General features: G+C 39.9%; 1 protein-coding gene across 5 annotated transcripts in view; it reads right to left on the bottom strand.

Annotated features, from left to right (window-relative positions):
• The window catches only part of GLS (glutaminase), an 87020-nt gene extending 75130 nt beyond the window's left edge, over nucleotides 1-11890 (bottom strand). For all 5 annotated transcript variants that reach the window (XM_015110583.3, XM_077957325.1, XM_077957324.1 and 2 more), the window contains exon 1: nucleotides 11261-11890. In XM_015110583.3, coding sequence (XP_014966069.2) covers nucleotides 11261-11646 — 386 coding nt within the window. In that variant the 5' untranslated portion in view covers nucleotides 11647-11890. The remainder of the gene's footprint in view (nucleotides 1-11260) is intronic.
• Between the last annotated feature and the right edge of the window lie 2186 nt (nucleotides 11891-14076).

Here is a 14076-nt window from a genome sequence, read left to right as displayed (position 1 = left end):
GTAACTAGGAAATCCTTGAGAAAAGTATTTAAGTTTCAACGACAAATAGGATTAATCGTCTTTCTAATCTTATCATCAACAATTATGAATAACCCAAATGAATCCTCCAGATTCCTCTGGAGAGAAAAACATAAAATGGTTATGATATTCAGCAATTCAAATAGGATATAACAGAAGATAATCTGAATGAAAATCCTTATTTCTCACCTTTTTACTACTTCTCCAACTTATACTCTCTCTCTCATTTCCTTTCTAAATTCTGCCTTTAAGATCATTTTACCATCATATTATTTCTTTTTATTACCCATTCCTTCTCCTACTTTAGCCTCACAAAATAACTGTCTTAAAAAATAATTTAATGAAAAAGAAGAAAAATCCCAAGTATTTAATTATGCCATATATGACATCATGTTAGACATCATTTACAGTCTAGAAGAAGTAGGAGACATGTACATAAAAAGAGGATTTACAGGAATGGATCTATGACATCCAGACTTTGGAAAACTACTTCACTGTGGTCTAATAAGGTCAAGCTTTTTTTAGATGAAGTGGAATTTGAGCTAAACCTGAAAGATGGGTAAAAGCTGGAAGCATGGCAACAGAAAAGGATTTCTGGCAAACAGACCAAAGGGATGAAAGTAAGCATTTATTTAGTGTTTATAAAGAACAAAAAATAGCTAGAGCACAGAATATGTGAATTAAGGTGCTTGTTTCTACCTAAAAGCTATTATATGAATACTTAATTTTTTAGTGTTGAGAGTACATATATATATATTCTGGTAAATGAGGAGACTACCTTCCAAAAACTACATTATGTTTAAATGAGGGGCCAACTTCTGCAACATGAAAAAAGGAACTGTCTTTACTTACCCCACTGACCAAATTAGTTTCCCCATACCAAAGGGGGAATTCATATTCCTCAGTCTGGTATGCAGTTCTCTATAAATCAGCTTTACACTATTTATTCCTAACTTATTCCTTATAATTCCCCAATGTAACTGACTAGACTCATTGACCCGTAAATAAGTACTGCTATCTCATCTTTATTTTTTTTTTAACCTATCATCATTCTGTTTAAAACCGTCCTCTCCCTAAATCTTTAAGCCACCAATGATCATTTCAATTGTTGCACAGGACTTTGCCCCCACCAGATTCTCTACACTCTTTAGCATTCTCTGGTATCACTAAGTGTTGTCATTTTGTTGTACCACTTATTACATGCCAAGCAATAGTGATAAAGATCCCTAAATTAAGGTTGTGGTCTAGGAGAAATATGACGAAAGCCATGTGGCAAATACTATGGTAGAAGTGTTTTTCAAAAAGTATCATATTAGCAAGTACAGATGAAGTATTTAATTTTGCCTTTATGGGTAGGGGAAATCAAGAAGGTTTCTAATCTGTAATTAGGAGCAACAAGGCAAACTCATCTTCATCAGTTCAAAAATCTTATAAATAAAAAACTATCAAAAGAAGAAAATTTTTTAAAAAAAATCCTTACTAAGAACTACAAAATGAACAGAGGAAAATAATTGAAACCAACTGTACAGTCTTATTTTGTTAAATAACATTTCATATCACCCAACCGCCCCAAACTATAAAGCTTCAAGGCTGGGGTCAAGTCTTCCTTAAATTTTTTTTTTTTTTGGCATAACTCTTAAAACACATAGTATAGTATGGTAAACCTATGAGACAATGAAAAACTATCTTTTCAAGTGGGATTTTTAAAAAATGAGGCCTAATAACATAATACAATTATGCCTTCATTTAAGAATAATAATCCTTCAGGCCGGGCACGGTGGCTCAAGCCTATAATCCCAGCACTTTGGGAGGCCGAGACGGGTGGATCACGAGGTTAGGAGATCGAGACCATCCTGGCTAGCGTGGTGAAACCCCGTCTCTACTAAAAAATACAAAAAAGACTAGCCGGGCGAGGTGGCAGGCGCCTGTAGTCCCAGCTACTTGGGAGGCTGAGGCAGGGGAATGGCATAAACCCGGGAGGCAGAGCTTGCAGTGAGCTGAGATCCGGCCACTGCATTCCAGCCTGGGCGACAGAGCGAGACTCCGTCTCAAAAAAAAAAAAAAAAAAAAAGAATAATGATCCTTCAGATGATATTTAGAGTTGTTTTAAAATCAGTGTATCATTTTGAATTTATAGTAAGCTGACTGGTAACTGTCTACCAACACCAGCAAATCAGCAGATTAATAAACCTATTAGATGGAAAGTTGAATTGATGGTGGCTGACCATATAATAAAATAGCATATTAGAATGAATGTTAAGTCTAACAAATTGACAAATTCTACTTATCATCCAAGTGATTTTGCCCCAAGGTGGAATTTAAAAATAAAAACTTACATCTTTTAAGGCTTTACTGCTAAAAAAGGACTCTCACTTTCTATCATATTAAAACCCTATGATGTAAATTAAGGTGGGTTAATTGTACCCAATGTACAGATAGAGTCCTAGAAGAGTGTGGTGGCATGCACCTATAGTCCCAGCTACTTTGGAGACCGAGGCAAGAGGACTGCTTGAGCCCAGGAGTTCAAGGCTGCAGTGAGCTATAATGGCACCAATGCACTCCAGCCTGGGTGACACAGTGAGATTCCATTTCTGAAAAAAATTTTTTTAATTTAAAATTTTTAATTTAAAAAAAAAATTTGTTTTAAGAGTATCAAAGTCAAGCAGCATGTCCAATGTCACATAAATCTTAAGTGGCTGGACCAGAGTTAGTCCTATAAAGCTCATTCTTTGTTCCCAGTTCCAGACTCTTCCTGCTCTGCAACCTCATGCTCTCAGTGGTTAGCACTCTATTTTAGGAAGAATATCTGTAATTCTTGAACAATAATAAATTTCTAACCAAAATGCAAATAAGAGAACTAAATTGGTCTGCCTTGATAAAACTGCATCCTGTCAAAGCAAAGATGAGATTATAGTCAATTAGGGCTGCTGTTTTGACTAGATTTTATAGCAGAAATTCATTTAAAAGCACACCAAAGTAAAAAGCACAAAAGCCACTTTATGTGAGGAAATGGTAAGGCTGTCCCTGTCAGTTCACAGTAATCTTTCCGTACGTTTGCATGACTTCAGAAGTTTAACCCAAAAGGCAGTCTGGCTGTCTCAGGTGGGAAGACTACGATCTGGAGAGATCAAGTCTATATAACATCCAACTCTGTTAGTTTTTCCAATAACTCATTTCTTCAGCCAAGTATTCTTTAATAAATCAGTCTAGATGGAATAATACAGATACTATATGAATTCTGTCACTGCAATCACTCTGATACCACTATAGATGACCTGTTCAGAATAACTAAAATACATAGGTAATTACTGAAAGACTTCAGCTACACACAAGGAAAAATGAAACAGCTATAAAACCGGAATGGGCTGCCTTCTAAGGGAGTGAACTCCCTTGTGAAGGCAGTACTCAGGAAGAGATGAATAACAACCTATAGGGAGTATGTAACAGAAGAGAAGAAAGCAGCAGCTGGGGAGAAAGGTTTGTAAGATCTCTTATAATCCTGAATCTAAAAAAATTAATTATATAAATTGAATTAATTTGCTGCTAATAGATGAAAAAAGAAAAATCAAAACAAGTCCTAATACTGTCTGAACTTGTTTAGGTCATTTAATATCTGTGGGCAGCTTATATAATATGTAAAATGAGCTGGAATTAAATGTTCTTTAAAGTTACTTCCAAGCCTAATTCTCAGTTTTTGAGTTGCTAAAAATAGATTCCTCCAAATCACTACATTAAAGTGAGATCACAAACTTTATTCACTCACGACTTACATACTTTTATTTTACACATTAGCATATTCATCTAGGTCCTAAAACTAACAGAAGTACTTAATGTCACTGAACTAGGGAACTTAAAATGGTTAAAATGGTAAATTTTATGTTATGTATATTTTATCACAATTTTTTGAAAAAGCTAAGCAGAACTGGATACAGAAGGTGAGAGTGAAGGATTGTTAAAGTGGAGACATGAAGAACAGTCAAACGATACAAGATACAAAAATCCACAAAAGAACAAACCCACCCTTAAGAGTACTGGTTAAAGCAGAACCAATCAAGGCATGAGAGAACTTACCAATAAATACATTTTAGTGCAGGGGTAGGCAAACTACAGCAGGGGCCTCCTCTTGTTGTAAATAAAGTCTTATTGGAAGACTGCCACATCCATGTACCTATTTTTTGTGGCTATTTTGCTACCACTGAGTAGTTGTAGTAGTGACTAGAGAACCCCAAAAGCCAAAAATATTTACTATTTGGCCTTTCAGAGAAAGTGTGCCAGCACTTGTCTTACAGCACCACTGTATTATAGTGCAGTATAATAATGCTTCCTTAAAATACACATAAGTTGAACAAGAAATGTTAAACTCTACTCATTACAATGTTTTAATATGGCAGAGAAATATGTAACATTTACTAGGGAGACTTATATCAAGAATAGTTATAAATTTTTTAAGTTTGATGTTTGAGGGTACCAGTGAATATGATTGGACAACGCTGATAAACAGGAGCTGTACAAATTCATACATAACCTATTTTCATACTTTTCTTTCAGTGTAATGGTGCTTACTATTCTTATACAACCAGAATCAGGATATTAGAGTAGAAAAGGAGGCAGTAGAGATTTACAAGTTCAAAATTTAACAGATGTGGTTCCTTTGATTTTCAAAACTATGGAATGTTTTTTACTGTTTTGGATGTTTCCCACTCATAATGGGGGGGAAATCTTAAAAGTATCAAAAGGAGGCAGGAAAAACAATGCCGTTCTCATAACAATGTCATTTTGGCTTATTTCCTTCTATTACTTTTTCTGAGCTTTTTAAAACAGCTTGAGATCATACCGCAAGGAAAATTCTGTATTCTAACTTTTGGCCTAACATTACCTTATATCCCAAAAAGTATCTGCAAACATTTTAAATGACTAAATAAGAGACTCTCATATGAATGTACCATAACTTACTTAGCTATCCCACTAATGTTGAACATGAGTTTTTCTCTAGTATGCAAAACACTGCACCAAAAATATTAGGAAATAAATCTTTCCAACACTTCAGTTTATTTTGTGAACTTAGATTCCTAAAAAGGTATGAATACTTTTTAAGTTCCTCATAGAGCTTAAAAATTGCTCTTTAGAAAGTTTACAATCCCATCAAAAATTGAAGGACGCGGCTATGTCACTCAAAATATCACCAAGAAGACAGTTTTAAAAATCTTTTTTAGAAGCCTGTACCAGAAATAGGCAAAAATATATTTCTTAATCCTGAAAGCTATCAGTTTTATTTATCATACAACATCTACAGCTCCATGTTTCGAAAGTAATGCTTTTACTATAAACATTTCTTTATAATGAATGTTACATATCAAGCAGAGGACACCTCCAAATGGAAGTCAAGGTACATTAACATTTTGCTTCTACTACTTTGCAGGGGGTCAGAAAATCACTAAGTGCAGTGATCACTCATAAGTAATGTGTTTCATAACCAAAGCAATTTTACACCTGAGTAGATTTCAGGGTAAAACTGTAGTAGCAGTATCTCTATGTGAAAGCTATGTACCTCACTTAGAAATATCAGTAATTAGTAACTATTTTTATAAATACATCTGTTCACTCAGCTTTCTTAAGCATTTCTCTTACTAGCAAATGACTTAAAGGTGAAAAGGCACAGACAGGCAAGTGTAAAATAAAACCTTAATTTATATAAGATTTAACATGATTGAGCTCCCTCACACAAATTCTATAATTAGGCTTTCAGTTTATATAGTCATAATTTTTCTTCATTTCAAACATCACGAGAAGGAAGTAGTACAGCCTTTTACTATGAGCTTTTTTTTTTTTTTTTGAAATGGAGTCTCGCTCTGTCACCCAGGCTAGAGTACAGTGGCACGATCTCGGCTCACTGCAACCTCCACCTCCTGGGTTCAAGCAATTCTCCTGCCTCAGCCTCCTGAGTAGCTGGGATTACAGGCGCCCGCCACCACGCCTGGCTAATTTTTGTATTTTTAGTAGAGACAGGGTTTCACCAGGTTGGCCAGGCTGGTCTTGAGCTCCTAACCTCAAGTGATCCACCTGCCTTGGCCTCCCAAAGTGCTGGGATTAAGGGCATGAGCCACCACGCCCAGCCTGATTTCTTTTAAATAACTTTTTAAAACTCAAAGAAACCCACAAATACCTTCAGCAAATTTCTTTCGAGATGACATTTATCTTTGGACCAAAATAGTGCCACCCCTCCCTTTTAACTGGCCTACATATTGCCTCATAAAAAAGGCGGAATTCTATTTGGTAGTCATTTCATGGATAAGGTGACTTTGAGGTAGGCAGACTTCTCTATAAAAGAGTAAGGTCTGGAAACATGCAGCTAAAACTCAAGGAGACTAAACCCCTCAGAATCTAATTATTGTTTTTCAGTGAATTTCATCCAAATATTAATAAAATTATATATCAACAGCATGAGTTTGTTAATTACAGATCATGAACAAAGTTATCAATGACTAACTGAAGCACATTTCAATATAAATATTAGGCCACAAAAATGTTATGACATATAGTTATTGGTACCTTTTTCACTTGCTTTTATAAAAACAAAAAACTGGGCTGGGTGCAGTGGCTCATGCCTGTAATCCCAGCAATTTGGGAGGCCGAAGCAGGCAGATCACAAGGTCAGGAGGTTGAGACCATCCTAGTTAACATGGTGAAATCCCATCTCACTAAAAATACAAAAAAATTAGCCAGGTGTGGTGGCACGTGCCTGTAGTCCCAGCTACACGGGAGGCTGAGGCAAGAGAACCACTTGAACCGGGAGGCAGAGGTTGCAGTGAGCTGAGATCGCAGCACTGCACTCCAACCTGGGTGACAGAGCAAGACTCCATCTCAAATATAAATAAATTAAAATAAAATAAAATAACAAAAAACTAAAACTCACTGATAATCATCAACTAGAAAAAAAATTTAATAATGAAGAAATCAAAAATAACTAAGGAAAAATTAAACATACTTTCCAACTTGATTTTAGTTTAAGTGAATTGTAAATGTTAACTTTTAAAATTAAAAACAAATGCAATACTGAAGGATCATAAAAACACATGCCAAGGTTTTGTCATTCAATTCTAAAACTTAATATTTATATCTGCCAAATACTAACTCAACTTCCTTACTAGTATTGTTCAATCTACCCAATTCAATGTCTGCTGAAATTCATAAGCATTTCATCTTACTTTGAAATTCAATTTTCAGGCTGGGCACGGTGGCTCACGCCTGTAATCCCAGCACTTTGGGAGGCCAAAGAAGGCAGATCATCGGAGGTCAGGAGTTCGAGACCTGCCCAGCCAAAATGGTGAAACCCCATCTCTACTAAAAACACAAAAATTAGCCAGGCGTGGTGGCGGGCGCCTGTAATCCCAGCTACTCGGGAGGCTGAGGCTGGAGAATCGCTTGAATCTGGGAGGCAGAGGTTGCAGTGAACCAAGATTGTTGTGCCACTGCACTCCAGCCTGGGTGACAGAGTGAGACTCCATCTCAAAAAAAAAAAAAAAATTCAATTTTCGTAGTATACACCTCGATGATTTTCTTTGCCCTTCATTTTCCATTTACTAAATATATGAACTATCAAAACATAAAGCTGAACTATCAAAACATAAATCCATACTATCTAAAGATAGCTGAAATCATTTTTGCTTGCACTTTTACTTTTAAATACAAATATATTTTGAAGTATGCTTATTTGTGTAATTACAAATATTTCTGAATGCCATGACTTCACGTAGATGTGCAAACATCTAACTACCACCTCACAGGTATGCAGTTTTTAACAGAAACTACCAAACTGCCCTCCAAAGTAACTGAACTAGTAATTTATACTTCTATCAGCAATGCAAGAGTTCCTATTTCCCAATCACTTGATTTAATATCTGCCAATCTGACAAGGGGAAACTGACCTCATTGTTGCTTTAACAGAAGACTTTCAATATTGCATCCTGTATGAATTATCTATTTTCCAACAGCATACATATGCTGGTATTTTTCCAGCCCAATTTCTGTTATGTATCTGTTTTCCTTTCTCATTAAAAAATAAATGTCCAAATAAAAAAACTTAATAACGCCCCTGTACCTCTATCCCTCTGACTCTTCCTAGGGACTCTTCACTAAGATAGGATATATACTTCTGGACTTTAAGGAAATAAGTATAACCAGCTTGACAGAGAAAAGTATGATAAAAATGTCCATATGGGCAAGTGCTGGCATAAACCATAACATAGTTTGTGACTTTAATATAATGCTCATTCCAGTTCCTGTTGGTTTTCTGGAAGTAGAGTGATATTTTCAAATTAAAACTCTAAAATTAATCTCATAACAGCATGCAAAATAGGTTGAATTGGAGAAAAGAATATTGGGGTACAGACTTAAAATCTGAAGTCATCGGATATGTGGCGACAAATGTAAGAACAGAGCTTTAGATTAAGAGATGAAGTATTACCTACACAAAGATGAGAGTCAAAGCTGAAATAAGGGATATGCTGTTGACAAGGGAGACAAGTGGGAAAGGGGCAAAGGCCTCAGCCTCAGGGTTCACCCAGTAAGGAAATCCAAAAAGAATTAGGAAAGAAGAGAGAACAATTTTGAAAATGAAGAGAGACAAGCAAAGTTGGTTTTCAAGATGACAGAATGAACCATAACAAAATTAAGTAAGATCACTATAGAGAAAACTGAGCAAATATCATTACTTTTTTCTATATGATATTAAGATGTTCCTATCCTAAACTACACTAAAGTTGTGTAATGGAAACAGCATAGTCTAAGATGACTTTAATTCAGAGTTTATGAAAAAAAGGTAAGGTAACTTGCTTATATCCCACCTCCTTTCAGAATATAAAGTAAATAAAATATAAAGTCAGGACCAAGGAAAGGAGGAAACGCAAATATCTCAGTCATGTGAACTGATGAAATTGGTGTGGTTAAGCATCAAAGTTACTCTGAACTTATTTATCAACAGAGCAAAAGGTAAACAGTGCAACTCACGTAGTTTCATATAAGACAGATGTATAGCAATTTCTCAAGATAAACATTTTTATGGAAACTAAAAACATTAAAAACCTTCATGTGCAAGCCTGAAATTCAAAGGTCAATCTCTTTAACAGGCTTTACAAAAATGAAGCAGAAATTTTTTCTCATTTATTTAATAAATAGTTATGTGTCATTTAACACACGCCAAATACTGTTCTAAGCCTTTTACAAAATGTTAATTTAATTTTCTCATGGTTATTTCTTAATAATACTACATAAAATCTGGCACAGTCCTGAGTGAGTGCTAGCATACCAGGTGGACTGCTGATTGAGGGATGACCTATGCTTTGGAGGCTAAGCATTAGAAAGGATAACAGGATCAACTGGGAGCTTATCTCCCAGGATAAGAGAAATGTTTGTCACATAAAGGCAAAATGAAAGGAGCCAAAAGAGGAAAGCTACATTTGGAAACCAGATCATCCAGGAAATAGAAACTTTAACCAATTAAAATACTTTCTTCACAACCTTGAGGCCATTGCTAAAAGGTGACTTGTATTAAGAAGGCAATGAAACTAGAAACTTCTGGACAAGTAAATCACAGAAGAAGCTCAATTTCCTATTTGACAAGTGGGAAAAAGGAGAGGCACTAGAGCCACTGCAGAGACACAGACCTGAAGACATAATTTTACTAGAAAGCAGTTCCCATCCTGTAGCCTTTAAGATTAACTTTTAAATGGTAGTGACTGCATTTTGCAATTCTGTAACTTGGGCACTTGTATGTAAACTCGTTACTTGCTTGGTAAACCCGATGATGTTAAAGTGAGTCCCAGATAAGATTAAGTATCATACTAGTCCCTAAAACATGAGAGAAGTACAAATTTAACAGGAGTATAGCTTTTCAGAACTTGAAAGGATTTAAGTCATCTAACCTAAGATATTAAATAACTTGTCCATGCTCAGGACGCTATTTCGTGGCACAAAACCAACATCACAAAATACCACAAATTTCGCCCTTCATCAAGTGCTTTTTTCAAATAATCTTTTTCAGTATAGGAGAAGAACTTCACGAAAGTTTTTGGAAGGTCCCAACTTCAATTACAGGAAAACATCAAGCAGGCGTGAGATTGAAATTATAAGAATGTTCTCACTTTCAGTTTGACTCTAGAGCTGGAACTCTAGAGCTGGAAATAGCAGCAGAAATAAAAGGGAAGCAAAACAGGTTAGAGTGTCAGCGTACAAAGCCAGAAAAACAGGTATAATGAAAGCAGGCCGGTAAATTTTTACCCATTTTCGGAAAACAAAGTGGTCCATTTGTATTACATAAGACTAAAATATTTAGGAGACTGCTTTGCATATTAAGAAAAACCAATTTTGCTTTAAGACTAAACTACTGCGCTGTACACATACAGGATGAGTCAACATCCTATCACAACTAAGTCACAAAACCTACTTAACTCAGATTTTTCACTGAGTTAGTGTATTATGTCACATTTCATCTTGGCTATTTAACTTTTATTTCTAAAAATCTCCCCATCTCACGGAAGACCTGACAGGCCAAAGCTGGTCCCTAATGCAAACAGGTGGTCTATACTGTGTGCCCCATCTTCTCGGCCACATAACCCGATTCCTCCTAATCTCACTTCTGAAACATTGTTTCCGGTGCCCCAGATGGCTCTACACGTGCCTGATGTAGCCACTTCAGAAATATAAAGAGCTCTCTGTCACATCTGGTTTCCAACGGGATGATGGCAGAAACCAAGGGAGGGCAGGCAAAGCGGAAACGAGCCAGGAAAGGCGACAAGTCAGGAAGGTAAAGGCTCTGCTGAAAGCCCAACTCCTGAATGTCACTCGGTGGAGATGTTCGTGCGGCATCGCCCACGAACGGCTGGGGCGGGCGGCCAGGCGCTGCAGCCGCGAGCCAGGGAGCTGAGCACGCGGCGCGGGCAGGGGAGCGGCCTCTCTTGCGCTAGGACGCCAGGCGAGCCCATCAGGCCCCACCGCGGCCCCACCCGGGCGACCCCCGCCGGGGGCGGAGAAGGGAAGTGGGAGCCTGGCGGAGAGACGCGGGCGGGGAAGGCTCGGGCGGGGCCGGGCCTAATCACATGGCGCAGACGGCGCAGGCCGCCCGGCACCTCTTTCTTTCTCTTTTCTAGAACCTCGGTTCCTATCCCGCCCCACCGCAGGTCCCCACACACCCCGAGCCTGGGCCCCGAGCGGAATGAGGCCTCCTGCGCCTCGCGGAGACACTCACTTTTCACCTGAGGCCACCAGCTCTTTGCCCTCGCTGTTGCCAAACGCGTCCGTCTCCCCGGGGCTGTCCTTGGGGCCGGGCGCCGCCGGGGCAGCGGGTGGCGACACCCCGGACTGCGGATGCGTGCTCCCCTTGCCCAGCTCCTGCAAGATCTCCGAGGGAGAGCTGGACAGGCCCCGCACAAGGGGCCCCGCCGGCCAGCCGCCCCCGCCCCACCACGGGTGGAGTCGCGCGGCGGCAGCTGGGCCCGCGGCCGGCCGTCCCCCGCTTCGGGGACGCCGGCACAGGGTGACCAGGGGCTGTGCCCGCCGCAGAGTCGCGCTCACGCCGGCTGGCGACCGCAGGAGCAGGTCCCGCAGCATCGCCGAGCCTCGCAGCCGCATCATACCGCCGGGTCCGTCAGCGGCCGCTCAACAGGGGAGGATGCTCCGGGCGTGGGCTGCCGCTTTCCTCGGGGAACGCGGTCTGTGGCGGGGCAGTGAAATGACAAGAGGAAAGGGCAGCGACGTGGGTGTGGTTCTGGCTCGGACTCCCGCAGCGGATGCGGGTGCTGCTGCTGCTGCTCCTGCTGCTGCTGGTCCCTAGGTTCGCCGCGACCGGTTCTCCTCACACCGCCTAAGGCTCTGCACTGAGGCTAAAGCGCAGGGGAGGGCTAGAGACATTCGGCTCTCGCCGACGACCCGCCCCCTTTGCCCGTTCCGATTGGCTGAAATCCTCGACCTCTCTTTTGATTGGCGATTAGGGCAGTCAAATTTCTCTCGGCTCTGGGTGCGCGGAGAGTAGGGCGGGGGATTGGTGGGGAGCGGGGAGAGGAGTCAAACTGACGTGTGCAGCGGCTGAGCCAGGCCCGGCTCCTCAGTAGCCGCTTTCCGCGCGCGGTGCCAACTCCGAGGCTAGCCTAGTTGGGTACTAGGGGCTCTGGGTTCTCGCATTTGTGAAGCGATGGGCTCCTCAGCTCCGGGGATTCGAGCTGTTGGGGAGACTCATGGGCGAGAGCCCCCGCAGCCGAGGGCTGTGAGGTCAGCAGGTTTGGCGGGGCTGAGTCTGGCCGAGCTGTTGGAGCTTGACCGGTCCCAGCTCGCATCTGGCTCCCAGGTCAGGGCATCTGCGAATCCTCCGAGAGCAGCCCCGGACGAGCTTCATCCCTCTCCCAAATGTAACATTTGCTTGAAACTTTCCATGATTGGCTACTACCCAGACGTGAAATGTTTTGGAAAAAATGAGCACAATCCTTTCAGCTATGTGACTTAAGCCAATGGAGGGTGGAGGTGGGGGGAGGACGACGAATGGGGGCGGTGCGGAATCCAGAAAACGACAGCTTTTTAAAAATTAATTTTTAAATGTACACCGATACTTCAAAAATAGTTTTGAATAGCAATGACTCCGTTAACGCTAGTTTGCTTGAAAGCAAAATTGTAGATACTTTTCTATTTTAAAAACTGCTTCACTGTTTTTAAAATAGAAGCGTTGGAATACGGGTTCTCTAAGTTATTTCAGCATCACTTTATCCATTTATCCTTTTGGACCTGTGGAGAAAGAGCCAAGAACCTGATAAACTGAGTTGTTCCCTGAGCCTACATACACATTCCATTCCAGGACAAAAAAATGTTTTTAGACGATTTCCTGAAACAATTAGGTTTAAAAGGCGTAGATCCACGGAGTTTAGTAAGATGTTTTGGGGGTTGGTGTGTCGTTATTGTGTCGTGTGTGTGCCTTTTGAGAAAGGGTCTCACTCTGTCGCCCAGGCTGGAGTGCAGTGGCGTGATCACGGCTCAATGCAGCCTTGAACTCAGGGGCCCCGGTGATCCTCCCACCTCAGCCACCACCTGCTAATTTTTTTTTTTTTTTTTTTTTTTTTGTAGAGATGGGGTTTCGCGAGGTTGCCCAGGCTGGTTTTGAGGGATCCGCACCCCCTGAGCCTCCCAAATTGCTGGGATTACAGGCGTGAGCCACCGCGCCCAGCCTAATGAGATGATTTTATGAAACTAGAAGGTGTATGTCAGGTGCGTCATTAATTGATCACCGGATTTAGTAATCTAATGAACTGTAAAATATTTTAATAGATTAATAATTAGGAAATCTGGCTGTACCCACAGGTTATGTTGACCTTTGGCATGTTACAGCCTTGCTGTGTTTTAAGTTTTTTTTTTTTTTTTTTCTATCTGCTGTTTAACCAGAAGAACATGGAAAAAACTATCATGTGTAAAACATAGTCACCTTTTTTATTAAAAAAAAAAAAAAAGGCAGTTAGGACAATGGCAAACTACTTAGATGGCTTTTATTACTAATGTTACTTGTCCAAAAATGTTGATGAATCCAAGTAATGATATATTCAGGAATAGAGACATCAAGTTTCGGAGGAAAGGTAACAAATATTACCCCTGCCTAACCCTGACTTGTTAATGACTTGCAAACTTTAATATTGTCCAGTATCTTAGCTGCAATTAGTTATCAATTTTAACTGCCTCCTTTTTCTCAACAACAGGAAGCAACTGACAATCCAGTTACTATTTTCCTCTCAGTTTTTCCCTTAATTTCTCCGAGTTTCTTGAAAATTATTTTAGATATTTAAAGGTTTAAAGGCTTTATAGTACACTTAACAAATAAGAAAGCTAACCTAGTAATAGATTATTTTCTAGAGTTTCTAGTTTCTAGAGTTTTATTTTGTAGTAGTTTCTAGACTTTCTGCTTTTGGGGAGAATGGACAGATATTACTCCCAAAATCTGGAAGAATTGAGTTCACTGAAATTTAACCCCTTGTTTGAGAAGGCTAATGAAAAGGTTATAGACAGCCAAGAAACTATTCTAAATTGAAT

The sequence above is a fragment of the Macaca mulatta genome, chromosome 12, assembly GCF_049350105.2.
Source record: "Macaca mulatta isolate MMU2019108-1 chromosome 12, T2T-MMU8v2.0, whole genome shotgun sequence".
Lineage (NCBI taxonomy): Eukaryota > Metazoa > Chordata > Mammalia > Primates > Cercopithecidae > Macaca > Macaca mulatta.
The sequence above is the reverse complement of the archived record's forward strand: the minus strand, read 5'-3'. Positions and strand labels throughout refer to the sequence as shown.